Source organism: Paralichthys olivaceus, chromosome 3 (genome assembly GCF_024713975.1).
Source record: "Paralichthys olivaceus isolate ysfri-2021 chromosome 3, ASM2471397v2, whole genome shotgun sequence".
Classification (NCBI taxonomy): Eukaryota; Metazoa; Chordata; class Actinopteri; order Pleuronectiformes; family Paralichthyidae; genus Paralichthys; species Paralichthys olivaceus.
In genome coordinates, this window is record NC_091095.1 from 18044516 (window position 1) to 18064738 (window position 20223).

At 39.5% G+C, this 20223-nt stretch overlaps 1 protein-coding gene across 8 annotated transcripts in view; it reads left to right on the top strand.

Moving 5' to 3' along the window:
• sbno2b (strawberry notch homolog 2b) overlaps window positions 1-20223 on the top strand; it is a 60438-nt gene that overhangs the window by 16565 nt on the left and 23650 nt on the right. For 3 of the 8 annotated variants that reach the window (XM_020081146.2, XM_020081147.2, XM_020081148.2), the window contains exon 4: window positions 4475-4598. In XM_020081146.2, the coding sequence (XP_019936705.2) occupies window positions 4475-4598 (124 nt within the window). Of the gene's footprint in view, window positions 1-3525; window positions 3692-4474; window positions 4599-10722; window positions 11542-20223 lie in introns of those variants that run through there. The other 5 variants (XM_069522293.1, XM_069522294.1, XM_069522295.1 and 2 more) reach the window with 5 other exon arrangements.

Sequence of the window (20223 nt, forward strand, 5' to 3'; positions counted from 1 at the left end):
TCAGAGAACTTAACCTGAGCCAAGGTATGCATATGTTGACTTCTACACACTTAAATCTAGGAGGCCAGGTGGAGCAGGTCCGCAGATAATCAGAAGCCTAAATATGCAGCATCTGTGGAGTTCAGTGCATGTCTGAAAGCAGCTTAATGGATATTGATGAAAAAAACAGGCATGTACGGGGGACTGATATCTATGAGGGTGGTACTTTGGTGCAGATCCAAATAAAAATCTGGATCTAGTGAATTTAAATATGTTTTATAAGGGGACATTTGGGCCTTGGCATATGTATGCACTCTACAAAGTGCCATTCTAGTTTCGATTATGGCATTAATGCCAGATAACTTCCTTGTATTCTGTTTGACTGAACTGAATCAACAACTAGAGTCTATATCCTATAGACATCACTAGATGCTTTGTTTCTTCCCTGGTGGAGCTCTCCCAGACCTTTATTTTAGCTTTGTTCTCCATTTGCTGGATAATCCAGTGTGCTTGATTACAGAGCCAGAACAATGCAACATATAAAAAAGGTCACTAACTACTAGTTACAGATTGCACTGTACATGTTTACTAATGCAAAAAATACAGTCTAATGCTGTTAAAACCTTGATAGTGCTCAATATAAACTGAACTTCCTAAAATACACTGGGGTTTCCTGTTTTTTTCTCTCACAAACAATTACAAGAGGGAAAATAAGCCACCAACAGTGGCAGTTTGTTGGAGTGTGTGTTTACGTCTGTCCCCCACAGCTGAGTCTGGTTATTGTTTACTGCAGAATATTTTTTTAATGTATATTATATCTGTGATTGTCTGTGACATATTGTATAGTTATCAGTCTCAGATTGTTTGCAGTTGTTAACATGGCTCTGTGAAATACGACCATAATACAGACCACATTTCAAAGATTTTCTGTAGACAAGTCTGAGCTGAGCTTCTCCAAAGTTTAGTTGGACCTGCTGCCTGCCATTGCTGAGTTATTCTGTGTTAATACTGCCCGCAGCACCACACTGAGATATTTCCCAGTGCTGTGACTTCAAGTTCATTTACTGCTGGAAGCGTGAGAGTCACATTTCATGGGTGTACTGACTATAAGCAAGAGTTCATCCAAGGAATCTCAGTAGTTGGTTATTATCTGGTGTCACAGTTCAAAATATAGTCTTGGGTTGTTCAGGAGACTCTTTGATAAACACCTTCGTCTTTCTGTGGAGGTAGCATTATACCGTCGACGATCGATGTCAAGATGGACGATGATCCATATCCTCCCACTATCTAGAAATGAGGCCAAAAGATCCTGGTTTCAAACACTGCCCTCTTGCGCCAATAGCGTTATCTGGAACCAGAGCATGCGCAGAAGTGATCGGGGAGTAAAGCAGGAGTTAGTAAGTGTCAGTCTCAGCTGCCAATCGTGCTGTTTCACCCCATTTTTATATCATCAAATAACTAAGTAATACCAAACTCACCTTATCATTGTGATTAGACAGAAATGCATTTGACATGTATTTAGATGTTTTGTTCATGTCCTATCTGCTAACTTGAAGGAGGCAGGGTTTATAACTGCATATATTCTGCAGCCAGCCTCTAGGATGGAGATGCTCTGGCTTCACTTTTTGGCTGCTTTCATTTTATCCATCTTATATGCAGCCTGTGGTTTTGAATGTCTTTCTCTAAAATACATGGAAGTAGTGATTTTGTGTAGGATTTTGCATCAGTAGGTGATGTATTGTTTTTACTGTATCTAACGTAAGGGAATCTTATCTTATCTTATCAAGTAAATCTACCTCAGTCAAAGTCCCACTGCTATAATAATGGGTAAAAAATTATTGCATTACTTCAAATTTGAGCTTTGATTTTTCACTTTGTGTAGGTGTTATCTAGGTGTTATATTGTAGTGGTGTTAGCTGAAATTACTTGAGAAGAGGTACTCTCAATGATCTGCTATGTTGAATTTGATGATGAGTGAACAACATTTTAGTGTTAAAAATCCAGCAGTGCTGACACTTTAAGCCCCTAATTATGGTCATTATTAAGAAATTAGTCATTCAGAGACATTAGTTGATAAATATCATTCTAGCCAGTTGACAGATGATAATCAAGTATCTTTGTAAATGTCCACTGATGGAAGCCAAATGTTCAAACACAGCAATTGGTACGTGCCTGGCCAGCAATGTTGTAGCCTCAAATCAAAAGATTGTGCAACAAAAATATGGTTCATGTGACGATCAGTCCACAACTACAGACTATGACAGACAGTAATAGAAGGCTACATATACACAAACAGTAAGTCAATCAGTATCTTTGGCCAAAAGCCCCTAACCAACTCTGTGTTGTTGGAAAGGAGCATATGCGGGTTTGCCAAGACTACTGCTATAATAATATCACTGTCATATCACTGTTGACTAAAATTCCAGGAAGGGGATTTCCACTGTGGATGATTTTTATTATTCACTATGAACTCATGACCATGTTTCTAGTTTATATTCATCACTCCTGGTTAGAAAAGTTTACGTGTATTTTTCCAATAGGTTTTCTCTGGACATGATGGCACAAAAGTCAAAGTTTGTGTTTATTTTTCTAACTGTAATCAGTGATCACTGTTAAAAAAACAAGCAAAAATAAAAAAGAACTGTGTCCCAGCTAGGCGTGTGTGATATTGAAAAAAAAAAAATGTCTTGATATTTTGCTGATAACGATTAACCAATATCGGCCGGGCTCTCTGTCCAGAATGAGTGGGTGAATGAGAGTTAGAGTGAGGGTGGGAGGGAGGGAAGGAAAAAGAGAGGGGGATAAGGCTGAGAGACCCATGCACTCACACCGTGAATGAGAAGGCAAGCTCTGAGACCTGTAGAACGCTGGAAAAATTATTTATTCATCAAATACTTGGCTGGCGGAGAGGGGTGCACGCTCTGTGTGCCTGTATCCGGGCTAGAGGCACTCAAACTCGGCCAGTGGAGCTTGTGCGAGGCGTCTGGCTCTTCCTCACTCACTCACAGGGCTGGTGGAGAGGGGCGCTCGCTCTGTGTGGCTTTGCCCAATACTCGATAACGTGAACTCACACATCGTTATAACAACAATTAAGATATTATCATAGACGATAAATATCGCACACCCCTAGTCCCAGCCCAGAGATATTTGTGATATTCTGAAAGATGATTTAGGAATTTGTTTTAAGCAGACACTCACTAAAGATAGAACTATTAAATATTGAATTTTGCTGCATGTTGTTGTTCTTGTTGTTCATTAAAAATCACTGCGTCCATGTTTTCATAGACTGGCTTCTATACACTAGCTCGGGGCTGCCCTTTCATCCTCTTGGTGTGTTTTGAACTTAAATCAATCAGTCTCACTGATCTCTGGCCTGTGGTTGAGGATGCAGAGCCAAATCCAATGAATAGCTTTGGCCAAGCTCATTCCCTCTGAGCCTTAGCCCATGCACATGATTGGATGAGAGGAACATGGGATGTTACGGTTTAAGTCCCACCTTCACAAAGGTTTAGTTTTGCTTTCATTTTGAGAGTGGATCCACTACTTTTAGTTTAGTGGCTTGTCGTGTTATGATGACTCGTAGTCACCAAGAAACTGAAAACGTCTCACACTGGTGATATGAGGTCTGTAGACACACATCTGCATTTATAGTACTGGGTTAAAGAAGAATGATTGGTTTTAACAAAAGGTGGACATTGGATCTTCAGAGCAGGTTGGAGCAGATGTGTATTCTCTATCTGTATCTCTTTGCTTATCTGTCCTCTTCTACCTTTAAGCCTTTTCTTTATTTGATTTTTAACAAATCTCTACCTCTTTCATTTTGAACCTAAGTGACAATGAATTTTTGTTATCATTCTTTTATCTTTGACTGTTGAAGAATTGTTTTCATTTCTAGTTTAGTGTGACAATAACCACACTGAATGTGTACTTTTTAGATGGTAGGTTTGGCTAGCATTAACAACTAAGGTTTGATAGGAATGAAAAAATGTCAAGGTCCATTTCATTTATAACTTGTTTGATTTAAAGGAGTCTAACAAAACCTTGAGCAGTATATTTAAGGACACAAGATGTGACCCCAGGCCTGGAAGCTTGTGGATATTTTAAATGTGTATTTTTTAGCTGGCAGGTTGTGCTAGCTTTAAAAACCAGAGTATCTAAAAGTATTAACTGAAATTGTGTTTACCTGTTAAGTTTGTGTGCTGTGTTGGAATTGCTAAAACAGGATGTAATACTATGTCATAGTGTTGATTACCATATTTGTGGTATAAAATCACTGGATCACCTCCTTGTACAGTGTTGATTGTGGCATTTGATCACACATTTTTAAGTGTCCCTTTCATTTCTTTACTGGAGCTGCTTTTTGAACAGTAGTAGAACACTGTGTTTTTATTTGGTGGTTGTAAGGTGTACATTTACTGTGAAGAAAACAGCATGTGTCAGTTTTATGTGGATAACGTGGCAAGTAAACACACTAAACCTCTTCTTTCCCATACAGGCAATACCACTTTAACAGCAGCACTACCACCACCACTCCGGATGTGCACATGGACGTGTACTCTGGATTCCCTGAAGTGGACTTTTCCAGCCTCAACGTCCCTCGAAATGGAGATTTTCCCCAGGTAGGTTTTACATGTCTGGTGTACATATTTATATTTGTATCAAAGTAACACACACACACACAACAAGCGCCAGCACAAACCTACTCAACCTATATACTCACCTACTCAAACACCGGTTACCACGCCTCCCACCCTCCTCTTTCATCTTGTCCCCCATAAGTATTCAGCTCAGCTTAATTTACCATCAAGCAGTCTGATTAAAGCCTAGTGTTGTCTAGACGACTGCAGCTGTACCTGCCCCGCTCCTGTCAAGGCATGTCATTAATAAGACACTGCAGTTTAACTTTCTTCTACACTTCCACAGTGCACCTTCAGAAGTCAGTGTTATTTTCAGTCACGCTTTGATTGATTCCACAAAGTGAGATATGTTTCAGGAGCAAGTTGAAAATGTGAGATGGTCTTGAAGCTCTTTTTAATAATTTGGTGTCTTTTGGATTGAATTGTGTTTAGGGAATACAACTGTAAGAAAAGAACATTTATTTCAGAATGTGAAATGTTTTATATTGGCAGAGAAATAATAGTGCAGCCTTTCTTCTCATTCAAATGTTTACCCCCTCCCCCCATTCCAGATGGCTTATATCCATCATTTGCATTTCTATATCTTTGCACTTTTGTGTCCATCCAGCCAATTCCTCATAGTTAGCTTTAGATGAATAGCAGCCAATTGTAATGACACAGACCAGTGACCTTCTAATCTGAGGCATATTTGGGCTGAGTTGATGAGCGCCATTATGGAAGCATATTAAAACACAATATGCTATGATAATGACTTTTAAAGAAGGGCAGTCATGAGTTACAAGGCAGAGTGGCAGTATCCCCCTCATGATTATCCTGTCCGACAGAAGAAAAGGCAAAGCAATCAGGGGTTGGTTCAACACAAGGCCAAAGCAGTAAATAATAAGAGAACGGTAGCAAGAGAAAGGGCATTTCTTACCTTAACTATGCATTTTTATGGCTTTTCACTCAATTGTAAAACATTTTCTTATTCTATCGCTTTAAACTGCTGCTGACCTGGATTTTATGTCCCCACAAGTTCAAATTGTTGTGTAAAGGTTATTTCTTGTTACAGAGCAGATGTGAGTTCACAGTAAATGCTAATTGTAGCTTGAATAAAAAGGTTCAAAGCATCCTCAACATTGAAGATGAGTTCCTGTTAAGTGCTTTAGGGCAACAAATTAATTCCATTCATATCAGATCATCTCTGGAACAAACGTCTGAAGCCCCAGTAAATAAAAGTGAAACCACTGTAATCTCTATGTCTACATACCACTTGTTATCAGTGCAAAGATACTTTGCCCATTTGAAATGGAAACTGAAACGGCGTTCTACAGTATCACATTCACACTTATATAGAACTAATTGATAAAACAACTTATTTACATTTTTGTATAAATTTGAAACACAGAGGTTGCTTATCAAAAGTATAAAATATATAAAGGGATTTTCCTTCAGCAATTACTGTATATGCCTTTTGTTTTTAAGCCTCTTTGATAACTATGGCCAGATGCTTTATGCTGTCTGGTTGACCATTTGTCCATCCTGTGCTCATTATTGCAACATCTTAGGAACACCTAGAAGAAATTTAGTACAAATATTTACTTGGACTAAAAGATTAACTGATGTCCAGTTCATGGTGAACTCACAAAACACATTTGAGGTCATAACTTGTCACAAAATACATTGATATGGTGGTGAGATGAGACACACATAGATGTAAACTGCAACTTGACTGGTTGGCAGAGGCACACAACTGCGAGGTAGTAATTCTACTTTGTCGCTTGCAGTCTAAGAGTTTGGCAAAAGCTCAAACCTAAATTGTGGAATTTATTCCAAGTAAGATTTTAAGAAGTTAAGTCCTCACAGGTATACATTAGTATGTCTCACAGGAATGCTTGCAAGAAAGAGTGTTGATTCTGGACCGAATTGTAAACTCATTCTTACACCAACAGTCATTTAAGTTAAAAATCATCGGACATTATCAGGTAATGCTGGTCCTTATTGAGCTTTTAATGTCCCTTTTGGAGCTGTATTAAAGATATTTGTTTAATCCAGAGTTTGCTGCTCATGCAAATGTCCAACCATCTCTATTAACATGTGATTTAGTTAATAATCAACAGAAAGTTTAAAAGGAAGCACAAGTAGACAGGGTTGGAACAGAGTTTCACTTCCTGTTTGTGTCCAGGTGTGTGGATGAATGTTATGTTTCTGTGGAGAGAAAAAAGAAGAGTGATGAAAATGGTTTGTGTTAGTATTGTCAGCTGCGGGAGGTTTCCAGAACAAAGGCTACACGTAATAGCTTTATACACAAGGGAGTGATGTCATCACATGTGTGGTGGCACTGGCATGGATGCTCTGATTCACTTGGGATTTCCCTAGTTTTCCATCTGCCTTTGTTAGCACATCTGGTTATCGTCCTTACAGGTAATTACAGGGGTTCATGATTATGTGATACATGCTGGACGTCATCATCTCCGTACATATTCAGAAAGGTTTTATGTGACAGTTTAAATTTATGCTTGGTTTGGTTTTAAGTATCTCCTTCATGATTGGTGCATTCACGAGCAGCAAGTTTGGTTTCATGGTACTGGAGACGTGTAATTTTATATCGTCTGCGTGAGTGAGTGTGAGAGAGAAAGACGTTGTTCTGCTTGTGTTGTGCTTTCTCAGCTGTTCTTTCTGGTTTTGGACACACCCTGCCATGTGAGGCATGCAGAGAAAATGTAAGTCACGGGGTCATTGTGACTAATCCACTGCCTCGCACTCAGCCCCCTATTTCCTTCGACATTTTCCCCCATCACATCACATGGCGACCCTGCCTTAATACATCTTAACACATACACAGTCAGAAAGCAGGATTTCTTGTCTTCTTTGTGGCGTTGAACCATGACAGAAGATATGTGGGCAAGTGCGACTTGGTAACATTTTTGATGTGATTGTTTTTGCGATTATTAGTCCCGTAACTGCCATGTTTACTTCAGCTGTTGAGTCACTTTGGTTCGCACGGCCTCCGGACTTTACTGTTTATGCATTTCAACTGAGCTCTGTTGGAATATCCTCATATTGTAAGGAAACCCACCACCGACGCATGTGGACAGGATGTCCTTTTCTAGATTGCCGGTAACTTGAAAATAAGAGCCAAATGTTTGTTTGTGTTAGATTTAATAAACTTCCCTTTGAGACTCCATATCCCAAAGACTATCAGTCAATTACAATACATTAGCTAACAACTGGAGTAGAGTACATGGCCACTGTACAAGGATATGGATGACATTGATGCATCACATTTTTTAGATCATTTCTTTGACAAGTGGGCTGAATGTCCCAATTACATCCCAATTACAAAAAGGGTTTTGTCCTTATGAGGTGTCAAGTTGCAAGAAATGTATGCATGTTATAAGATATTCGTCAATATTCACCTCAAGTGACATAACTTTATAATGTCCATTAGTCACACTAGTTACTCTAGTGGCGTGTTTTGAACTTACCAGTTGAACTAGTAAACACATTTTGCGTCTTGGCATTGATTCTGTATGTTATCTCAACGCTCGAAAAATTCACGTCAGCAATGCTTAGCAATGCTTAGCTGCTCCTCAGTGCCTATATACAAGCTGGAGAATTAAGTTTAATGTATTTATCAAAGGTGATTGTATTACTATTTATACAACAGATTATACATGATTTTAAAGGGGGAATTCCCTGAGCACCCATGTGGTCAAGAAAAATATACTTCTCTCCTTGGAATATCGTATCAAATCGCAGTGTATGGGAAATGCTTAAGTTCACTGATTCCAGTAATGCATGTATTTAACAGTACCTTTGCAGTTACACACACTATAGCTCATCCATCATTATGCTGACAAGCAAAGTGTAACTCAAACAATCTAAAAGTTTCTTCAGAATCCAATGGCTCATGATACACTATATGTATCATATTGAATTTACAAGGAAATCTTAAAATATATATGCGTATTATATAGAAAAATGTCCAGTTGATTCATAGACAAAGAGCATTTTTTAAACTTTGAAGGAAACTGAAGGAAACTTGTGTCTCAGGGTTTACCAGCATCTTGTTTTTCTTGATTTATCTCTTACCGTAAGCAAATCATAAAACAAACCAGTCAGTGTTTATCAGTTACTTCCTTGTAAGACACTAGCAGTAATTTGAATTGCCCAGTTGACAGGAGGATGTTAAAGGTTAATCTGAAAAACTGTTAATAGGTGCGCTGTTTTCTTTAAGGGTGTGTGCTCCACCTGATCTAATCTAATTTTAGTTTATCTTTGGATGGTTAAGCCTCTATATATCCTTTATTGCATAAAAACTGCTCTTTTATTTACATTGCCAGTTACACGTTTGCCATTTTCAGTTTGCCTTTCACACATGCACAACACAGGTTTTCTGCACAGACACGTTCACAACAGCATCAAATCCTCACCAGAGTTGGAGCAGCTGGGTGCAGCAGACAGGGGCAGGAAGTGACGAATTAAGATCACATGGTTTTCTTTAAAACACAGACAGTGGCGTCAACTCTTATCACCACAAACTCTCTTTACATCTTCATCTGTGTCTTCTGTGTGTGTGTCACTGCCTTTTTACCTGGAGATTTCTATGGCCTTTATATTAAGAGGCCAGGGGATAAAGTCTGCAGAAATTGCAGAGCGTCTCACGCAGACACTGCGACACATGCACCTCCTCCTGAAAAAATACGGAGGATCTTCAGAGTTTTAATTACGTGTCTGAAAGCAACTATTGTCATTGTTCATATGCAGTATTTACATTATACAAGCTCTTTTTGTGATACCGTAAAATATAGCTACCATGCAAAAGCTATAACATGCAACAGTTTATCTAACAGTTTGTCAAATATGATAAAGCATGTCCTGCAGCATGGTACAGATATCATATATGTCTATCATTACACCCCAGGGTAAGCTAACGTTAGCATGTCCGACCGTAGTACAGCAGAAACGAAAAATCAATGAGCAGGAACAAGAATCAAAAATGAATTCATGATTACTAAAATGGAAAGAATAAATTCTGCTCCTCCGTCGCCTCATTATACACTGTAAAGAGGTTTTTGCAAAGCAACAGGAGAACATACCGAATGTGCACATGACAACGAGGCTGCTGAAATACATTGATTGTGTTTATGTGAAGTCATGATGTGAAGGGTGGCTCCTTCTTTAGGCTGTGATGCAATAAGGTGTGTGTCTGTGTGTTTGAGTATTAAAGAAGTACTAAAGCAGCTCATCAATGATTCATCCCTCTTCAATGATCCGCGGTGTCCCACTAACATACACATACACACGCACAAATGCACACATACACACATTATTCAGAGGATTCCCACTCATATGATGACACCATGGTCAGGCGCCACTCCGTCTCTGGCAGTCTCCAGCAGAGATGGACCTTACAGTACCTCAACATGCTGGCTTGATATCATTATTCCTGGAAGCTGAGTGTGCAAATGGACCCCTCAATCTAATCGACCCACGGGAGAAATAAATCACATTATTTCTGTTTTTAAATTCAACAAATTACCTCATTTATGTCAGTCTCTTAAACAGTTAACATTCTTTTAATATCAGAAAAACTGACATTACATCATTGTCTTAGATCAACATCTTGGATTTGTTGAAAGAACCCATTTGCCATCAGATTCCCAGAATGTTATATTTTTTCAACAACCGCATCCCGAGTTCCAGTAAGCGGGAATGTCCATCTGTAATGAGGTATTTCAGTATACTTATGCACAGACACATGTACTGGCTGACCTTTGATTTTGTACATTTGCGGCTAGCACTTGACCTGGTAATCCGTTTCTGAACACTTCAGCTGTCTTCTTGTTATTTTCAGCTGTCTATTGAGTTTAAGTAGAACCGCTACTGGCTAGAAATTTGCCTGTTAAATTTATTTCGGAGCCAATCGACACAGAGCTGAATTAATTTGAGAATGTTTGACAGGTGAATAGACAACTCACAATAACACATTCAAACTCTCCTAAGTGACTCATTTCAAGATGACTGTCTTTGTTTGGTTCTGATCAGCTATTACACCTCTTTTCAATAGATCATTATATTTATCAGTGATTGTTGTTAGAGCAAAGTCCTGCAATTGACACTGCACAGAAAGACATGAGGCAGGGTATGAACTAAGACAGACAGCCACGTAGGGATTCAATCTCTAAATAAAATAATCATTAAATACTGGCCCAGGCCCATTAAACATAGCAGTAAGCAGGGGGGTGTGAGGAGTGGCCAGGTCCACAGCGCAAAACTGTTTACACTACAAATGCGGTTGAGTTACACCATGTACAGTAAAAAGGGCCCGACTGCCAGTAACTCTAGTCACTTACCAACAAAAGCATCATTTCCTGAAAGCTCCTCCCCTCCTCCCTCCCTCTTCTACCCACCTCTCCCCTCCTCTCCCCTCCTCTCCCCTCCCCTCCCCTCCCCTCCCCTGCGCTCTCACTCACTCCCCAACCACCTTTCTGTGCTCTGAGGAACTAGTCCTCAAACAGTATGACTAAGCCTGCTATGCAAACGCCTGACTGTCCTACAGAAGCAGGAAGCATGTTTTAGACTTGCCCGTGTCTCTGCTTGTGACAGCAACAGAGTTGTGTCTGATGTGAGAGCTCATTGCCCAGAGAGCGTTTACCTGCGGCAGAGAGGCAGATGTGTGTGTTGAACCAGAGAGGAACTGTGATAGGGCTAGTGAGGCTCCACTGTTGGGCTGGAGTGTACCAGCTGTAGGGTGAATGCCAACACTTTGACCAACACATGGAAGAGGCTCGTGCATTCAGGGATTCAAGGTGAAGCTGGAGTGTATATGTGTGTGTGTGTATTTTACCCCCCCTCCGCACACTCTGCAGCGTTTGGACCCATGTCTCTCATGCAGTTCTGGACTAAATTGTATTCACAGCTGGGACGACCACTTCCGAAGGTACTGGTACCGATTGCTTCTTTTAGTCAAGTATATGCTGCTGTTTTATGGCTTGTTGTTATTTAGTTGAAAAATAAGAGAGAGGTGCATTTTTAATAATTATTATCCACTTATTACTTGACTGGGCTTTTAGTATTAACAATTTTTAATTACTTTTTTCTTTACTCTATATTTTCTGTGGCCTGCATTGGAGATGACGTTATTTAAATGCAGATTATTTAAAAGTTAATGGCAGGTTTTCTTCTTTTTTTTTAAATTGGACTTGTAAGATCAAGTGTGCTTGCTTGGTATATGGTGATGAAATTCATCCATCTTATGTTAACTGAAAGAGAAAAATTAATAATAGACCAAGGTGACAGAATTTGGAGTCACTATCGATGGTAGGCCTGTTAGCCACTCAGGTTGTACATTTCTCAGTTGTCTCACCACTGTGTCAGCTAATAACCTGGTGCACTATTGAGGCTCTTCTTTGCAGCCAGGAACTATGACAAATGATTGTCTGCCTCAGTCCTCACTGTCTTCCAGTAAGTGCTAGAACCTGATATCTTGTTTCGCTAAATAGCGCTCTTGTCTGTTTTCTGGTAAGCTTTTGTAAACAGCCATTGTTGTATTGCAAAAATATTTATAATAAAACATAAAAGTGAACAGCGGATTGAGAACAAACCTTAAATGTGTAGTTCTGGCTATTTGAGTGCTTAATGGAAAGTCATGTTTTTTATCATTTGGCAGTAAAAGTTTCTCACTGCCAGTGAAATATACTGCTCGACATGAGCTCAGACTACAAATGATCCTGTAGTCCTGGCCCATTTACTTCTGTTTATTCGTCTCTACTGGGATGTCTCTGTCCACAACTTCTGTAGTCAAACATTAATATAATTATAATTGTGTGCCTAACATCTAATAACACATAATGTAATGTATGTTAAGATGGTCCTGAAGGATAGGATCTGTCAAATGTGACTTAAAGAAATAAACATGTGGTCATGAACTCTTGAAGAGATTTTCTCACTGTGACAAGAGATCTCTTTGTAATGTTTACCCAGGTGGACAAAATTCACCGTTGTCACTCCATGCAACATTTTTCAAGTTTGTCTGAAGCGGTTAGACAGATTAGGTTGATATCTTGCGAAGCTATCCTTGTTAATGTGAAATGCTCATACAAATATTTATTTGAAACATTGCAAACCTCGTCTTTAAGGACAATGGTGCTGCAGGGCTCTCTCAGTGGGCACATGTTGTCAGTTTCCTGGTATTACATTAAACCTCAAGCATGACCTAGGCGTGCTACTTACGGGAAGTGAATAAACAATGATGGTGAGGATGAGTGAGTGCAAAGGGGATGACGATGAGTGGTGGAGTGGAATGAGTAGAGAGGTTGCTCATGCTATAAAGGTTGGAAGGAGGAAAAACGTTGCCCCCTTGCATATCTTCAATAAGTAAACCTATCTCAAGAGTGTTGCTTTAAATGTATCATGTCAGTGCCAACATTAATTGCAGCTGTGGAATAACTCCAGGGTGGTGTGAGGTAAAAACACAACCCAACAGAGTGATGTTCTAAGTAATTATTGTTGGCCTTGAAAAACAGTTCATGTTGCCAAGATGCAGGATATGTGCAGTGAATCTGTCCGCTCTGACAGTTGACAGTAAGCAGGACAGGCTTTGCAGCAGAATGAAGATGACAGAGTGTCAGTGTGTGTTACCATGGACTGTATATAAAGGTGTTATAGATCATCTGGTTTTCCTGTTAGCTCATATATGTCAGTGGTCGCTTGTAGTGATGACAAAATGGAACGATTCTACTTTTCTTGTAAATTGTTTGCATCGTTGTTGTTGTCTTTTCTTTGAAATTCAAAACAGCTACAGGAGTAAATAAGATACATTGTGTAATCTAATATTAATTTGTGTTTATCTAGATTGTAGTTTCAATCTACTTTTCATTCAAGGCTGCATACACTTTATCACAAGGAACACCTTGAAAACTACTTCAAAGTTATCATAAATTAAAATCAACACTTTAGTGGTACATTCTCAAATAAAAGAAAGACAAAGAGTCAAATAAAATTACTTTTGAGAAGCTTTGTTTATCTCAGGGTTGTATTAGATTATTGGTGGGAGAGCAGCTCAGTGTTTAGTAGTGTCCTCTCGGAGCACCAGCTTTCTGTGTCCGACTCAGCCGGCCAGCTGGAGCCTTTCTGTTGCGCGTTTGCACATTCTTATCGTGTCTGCATGCGGGTGTCTGGAGCTCTCTGGTTTCTTCCCACAGTCCAAACACATGCAGGTTACATCGCTCTAAAATGTGCCTGTAGGTTTGAATGTGTGAGTCTAAGTGAGTGTTTGCCCTGTAATATACAAGATAACTATCTAGGATATACACCATGTCTTGCTCAATGTTTGCATGTAAACCAAGGACCTCACATATTTAAATATGCATATTTTGGTCACAGTTGAGATGTTGCTCTTGTATGATTTTTTAAGATGAAATGTTGTGCCGTCATTTGAGTGTTTAACGTTTATCATGGTCATCTATAAAGACAAAGATAGAGCAAATAAAAATAAAAATGTGTAAATTATTACTGACACAAAATTAATAATAATCCTATAATAATCGTATTTTCATCATTTACGGAGGTCAACAACTTGATCATCAAAACCATCAAACCCCAAATGTCGAAATATCAGTGTTTGTTTAACACATGTCAGCAACAGTGGTTGTTAGTATTTGTTAACTATTGCCACAGATTACGAACAGTTCTCCTGGTGTCACAGCCCCCATCTGCCTGCTGCTCCTTCTGCCATGTTTTTACAACACACAACAAATGTGCGCTTGCTGCGCCTGCATCTTGGAGATTTGCTGACTTTGGTTGATGCTGGACAGTATCAACCGAGTCATCAGAGTAATTACAGTAATTCAAGATAAAACAATACAAATAACCATGGAGAATTTTACCATGGTATACCTTGAAACCAGTAATCTTTTCATCCCACATACTCGATTAAAGTTATTTACCACTGATTCCCCTTAACTAATTGAACTGATGTTGAAGAACCTTTCCTATTCTCCTGCACAGTATGAAACATATTCAGTAAATGTTGGTTGATAATAATATTTTTTTAAGGTTCTGTCACCACTTTAGGTGGTTCACAGAATAATTAGGATAAAAACCAGCATGCAGCCTTCATTAGGTGAAAGAGCCAATAGTTGTAACAGAGTAAATTCCTGCATCAGTTACCAGTTGATTCCTGGCTAAGAACCAAGTCGGCAACTTACTGGCAACAAGCCCACCATCCTGACCCACAGCATGAGACGGGTGTGTGAAAGTGCGGTTGTGTCTCATGACAAGAGAAACACAAATTGTTTCCTATAACGAGGAGATGTGGATATAGACTTAAGATGTCTGAACGCATGATGCAATTAAAATTGGATATTCCCAAATGACAGACACAGAAGCTTTACTTTGAATTTCATTTTAGATTAAACTGTATGATTTTTTAATATATAATATTATAAACTGTGGGGCTACTGCCATATTCTTAAACTTATGGTCATTCATAAATTCAGTAAAATGTTTCGTTATCCTCTAGACCTCGTTGCTGACTGTTATAAACAACAGCATTCAACCCTGTAGAAAATATTGTGCAATAGGCTGCGTTGAACTTCCTGCATACTGAGACGTCATCTTGTGTTAGCGCTCTCCATCACATCCGCTTTTCCGAGGACTTTGAATGCAGGCTCACAAATACAATTTGTTTCTCAATCACAAGTAAACACACGCACAGTTATTGTTAGTCTATTTTCACGTGCTTTATGTTTCTCATGTTTATATCTAATTGTCACAAATGCATTTCAGAAGAATTGTGTTTTTTGGAAGCATATATATATTTTCCTTTTCTTGTCGAAATGCAGGTTTAAACTATTGAGACATACTTCTGTGAATGCCAATTCATCGTCAAGGACACCCATATGTGGGTGACTTCCACTTGGCACCACACCAAATACACAGAAGATCACATTTCCCTCATTGCTTTGGTATCCTTTTTTTGTTTTTTTTGTTTTTCAACTTGTGTTGCCTGACAAATTTGACTCTGCTCGTCCTTTCCTGCTGGAGAAAGAATCAAAATTTGTCAGGTAGATTTTTTGCTGGCAGCAAAAAGTCTTGGAAAAGTCTTGCTCTTCTCTTTAGCCAAAAGCAGTCAGTTCAGTGTAAGCTTCAGGCTGTTCCACACACATAACTTGCAAGGGTGTTCTTTGAAGCAGCTCCATCATTCGGCTGCTTGTCGGGTCACTTGACATAGGATCTTTTTATTTCCCAGAACATCTGAAAACACTGGAAAATTCCAGTAGCCTTGTAAGCAGCAAGTTCTCCCCATCTTGTTTTACTCAGACTTTGCACCACAAGGCCTGCCTGTCAGGAGGTGGTTGAACTGGGTATACCTCTTTGATTGGAATAGAAATGTTGGGCTGGGATCGGCTATAATCAACTGTCTTTAGGGTAGACAAGGTTGAAACAGTACTTTTATTTTGACCCAACAGCTATAAAAGTGTAATTGGAGTGAAAATAATTATTTTTTATTGTTTCTCAGAGGTAACATTTTAAAAATTAATTTCAGCTTCTGAGTAATATTTGCTAAAACACTTTTACACATCACAACAAATCAATTTAACTCTAAAACAAAAAAGTCTTCTCAATAGCAACTTAATGAAATAGTCTCTGAGAAGGTGAGGGAAGAAGTAAAGCCCAGAGTCGTGCTATTAAATTCACAGCCCCGCAGATATGTCTGGGATGTCGGCCACGCAGACAGCTTGACATAACATAATACACACAGAGAGCAAGACACCATTGGTGGCTTTTCAGTGCCTGGCCCCAGACCCACCTCATGAAAACACACGCGCACGCACACAGGCCATCAATCAGGTTCTGTTGACTGCAACAAGGTCAACAGCTGACCCCTTGCCTGGGTAGGGGGCTGTTTCAGTCAGCTGATCATAGGAGTAGGTCAGGTGATTTAATAAATCTCAGTCCCACCGTCCCATCCACATTGAAACTGGTTATGTTTGGTTACACTGATATTTAACTCTACCTATTTTAAAATCCATGGCATTTTATTAGTATTATATAGCTCTCGTGTTATTGATTAGGATTTCAGTAAAATGCCACCAAACCAATTTCTTAGCAACATTTTCACCCTCAGAATAATAACTAACTGACAGCCATTTATATTGTTTTGTAAAAAATACTTCAGTCAACATACACTGCAGTTGTAAAAAGTATTCTGAGGTTATTTCTTTGTAATTTAAATGTATTGATTGGTACATAATAGTGTTTGTAATATGATGCCATCCATGTTCTCATTTAGCTGTGTGGAAGATGATTTTATCTCCAAAAAGATATTGAGCAACAGTAAATAATTATCAGTGTCGGGTTAAGATGATCCTCTTCCTGCTGTAGAACTCATTGAGAAAACAAAACTAGGATTAACGCACAATGTGTGGCTGAAAGGCCAGAGAGGGAGGAGAAACAAGGGGGGTGGAGTTTAAAAGACTGGGGCAAGAATAAACAAGAGTTGACAAAAAATGTGCAGGGTGAGATGGTGAGGTCATCTGAGGTGTGTGTTTTTGTGTACATGTGGGGGTGTGGGGTAAGTGGGCGGCCGGCTTGACTTGTTTCCTGCCCTTGGAAAAGCAGCCAAGCTGGCAGTGTGTAGGAGGGGGAAGCCCTAGGCCTGGCCTGTCTATCTGGAGCCTCAGTAGGTTACTGAGTTTAACAGGATGTGGTCTTTAACTATACAAAGAAGAACACACCTGAAGTTTGTTTTTTGGTATTAGACAGCAGCCTCTAATGTGTAGCAGTAACATGAAGTAAGATTTGTCAGCCTTTGGCTTGTTCATGAAGTTGATCAGAATGAGACATCATAACCACAGTTACTTTCCCCATTCTGCATTACATTAAAGCTAGGGTGGGTGATCCTGGAAAAGCTAGCAAGAGCAGGCTACACTTTTGGGGGAAAAAAGACACATCCAACCCCTTCCCATCGACCCTCTTGTTAAAACTATGCCCCCAAAACACATGAACACACACTGACAACTAAAGCCGACTTTGCTGTGACTCAATCGCTAACTTCTTGATCATCTCTGCTTCAGCAGTGTGTCTCATATGTTCTGCATATCTGTATCAAATTGCACATACATACATTTTACATACTTAATTTTATTGTGTAGTTTTGAACTATATTACTAGTTTTTTTAGCACCAAACACCAAAGAAAATTCCTTGTATGTTGAAAAACCTACTGATTGTGAAGTCAGGGAGTTGTCATGCAGCGGCAACAGCCTGTGGACATGTTAACTGTTGTCATGTGTATCACAGGAGGCATGTGACTGGCCATACATTTATTCCCTAGGACAGTGGAGTTAACAGTGACAAGGACTAATTCACAGAGGATTTGACCACAATAAAGTGAGGGGGGTTTCAAAAGAAATCTGTAATGTTAGAGGCAATGAGTGTAACACTATAGACAATATCAAGAAATACAGGCAACGACATAAAAAGGATCCGATAAAATATTACTGTCCCATCAAAGTGAACTCTGACAGACAATGAGGAGTTCACAGGCCCTTGGAAATGATTGTCTATAAATGAAAAGACAGGGCTGCTGGACTTCCATGTATGGCAGCACCTGAGTTTATCATAGCAGCTGTGTCATAACCAGTTTCATTGTAATCATTAAATCAGAAACTGCTGTTCCTCATTTCTATTGAGGCATCTGCTGCATGAGTCGCACAGATACATGTTTTTTTTAATTTATTAAGAGTGTGACATGATTGTGGGCGGTTTATCTTTAAAAGTCTATTATTGTAGTTCAGATTTTCATCTTCAACCTCAACCATCAAGCAGCAGCCCTGCGTGCGCCATGTTATACAGACATGTTACAGCCATGTTTTTCTCTGCAGTGTTCCTCCATTAATCATCTGTAGGCAGATAACTGTCATCAACCAGGCTCTCAAAAACAATTAACTTTTTCTGTGGAAACATGATGTGGTCTATTTTATGTGTTTATATGTGCTTTTAGCTATACAGCAAGTCAATTTGAGCAAAAGGTTGTGTCCTGTAATAGAAGAGTGAACAGATGATTGCCAGTGAAGAAAGGAAATTCGACGAAGAACGTGACAATAAAGAAATAGGGGGACAGACTAATAATGAAAATATGCACACAGGCTTTCACATGTTCATCTGTTTACATATACACACAATAAATACACACAAACAGCCAGTGATTTTTTTCCCCCCTAGCTATTCCCAGAAATTACAAAAAAGATCTCAAGCAGATTGAATTCCCCGAAAGCAATTTTTAAAGAAACACTTGTAAACACAGATACACACACACGCACACACATCACACACATATATTTTCATTGTGCAGCAGAGAGAGAGAGAGAGAGAGAGTGAGGGAGGCAGGATTAGTAGTTTTATGGTTTGGGCTGTGGAAGCAGCCAGATTAACATCAGAGCAGTTGGAATTCAGGCCTTATCTCTGCTTGGCAGGACCCAGTCTTAGGAACGGCAGACGAACTAGCTCTGGGTACGCTACGGGCCTGACAGTGTAGAAAAACCGCTTCAGTTACGCTCTAATTAACAACTCGATTAGCAGGGTACTGAGGTTGGCCTTGTTTTGGTTAGAGTCAACCAAGACACAGCCAAGTTTTCTGTGATTTTTCTGGATCAGGACTGTTGGTTCTCATGGCACTAGCACAGTATGCTCTCTGAACACAGATTTACATGATGTCGAAAGCCTAGAAGCCACATTGTTACATAACTGAACTTTCAGAACGGATGAGGAAAATTATTATAACGGCTCATCTTTATTAATTAATTCTAACACAGAAAATTCTGTATTTTTATATCAAATTTGTTTAGGTAGAATTTTATCATTACATTTATTTTGTATCAAACGATGGCTTTCTCTCTGCTTAGAACAAAAGCTGTCGACTGACCCTGCTCATTCAGTGACGGTTATTTCACTCTGCTGTTTTCCATGCTGGAATATGTGTGAGCTTATCTGTGTTTTTCCACATTTTGGTATCTGTGGAATGATGCCTCTGGTGACCTTGTTGTTTGTTCATCTTTCCACTGTCAGAACAGCCAAGAAAGGAGGGAGTACAGAAGACACACAGCTGACAGGTTAAACAAACAGAAAAGGGACGGTGGTGACAGGCTGTCTGTTTGGGAGTGGTAGTAGTATTTTACAGAGACCCTACACATCTACGTCCTCCCCCCTTTCACCCAGGAAAAGTCAGTTGTTCCACTCAGCTGTCTGCAGGGCTAGAACAACTTTGGAGAGACTGCTTTCAGAGCTCATGCCTGATCTTGCCCCCAGGAAGCACAGAGACACACAAACACGCACCGAGAGAAAAGCATAGAGAAAGGTAGGGTGAGTGAGCTGAAGAGAGAAACACAGATAAGCTGCTTGCTCTACCCTTGGAAAAGCTCAACACACAAACATCTACATGTTATGATCAGTGAGTTGTTTCTCTCAACGTCAGAGGGCAAAAATATACAAATGTATCTGTGAACACACACAGGACTGAGTCTGTGTTTGTCTGCCTGCTGTTTACCACCCTCACCGAGCCCCATTCCCACATGATGTAGTCACTTTAACACTAAGAGTCGTGCGTCTCGTCTTCCGGT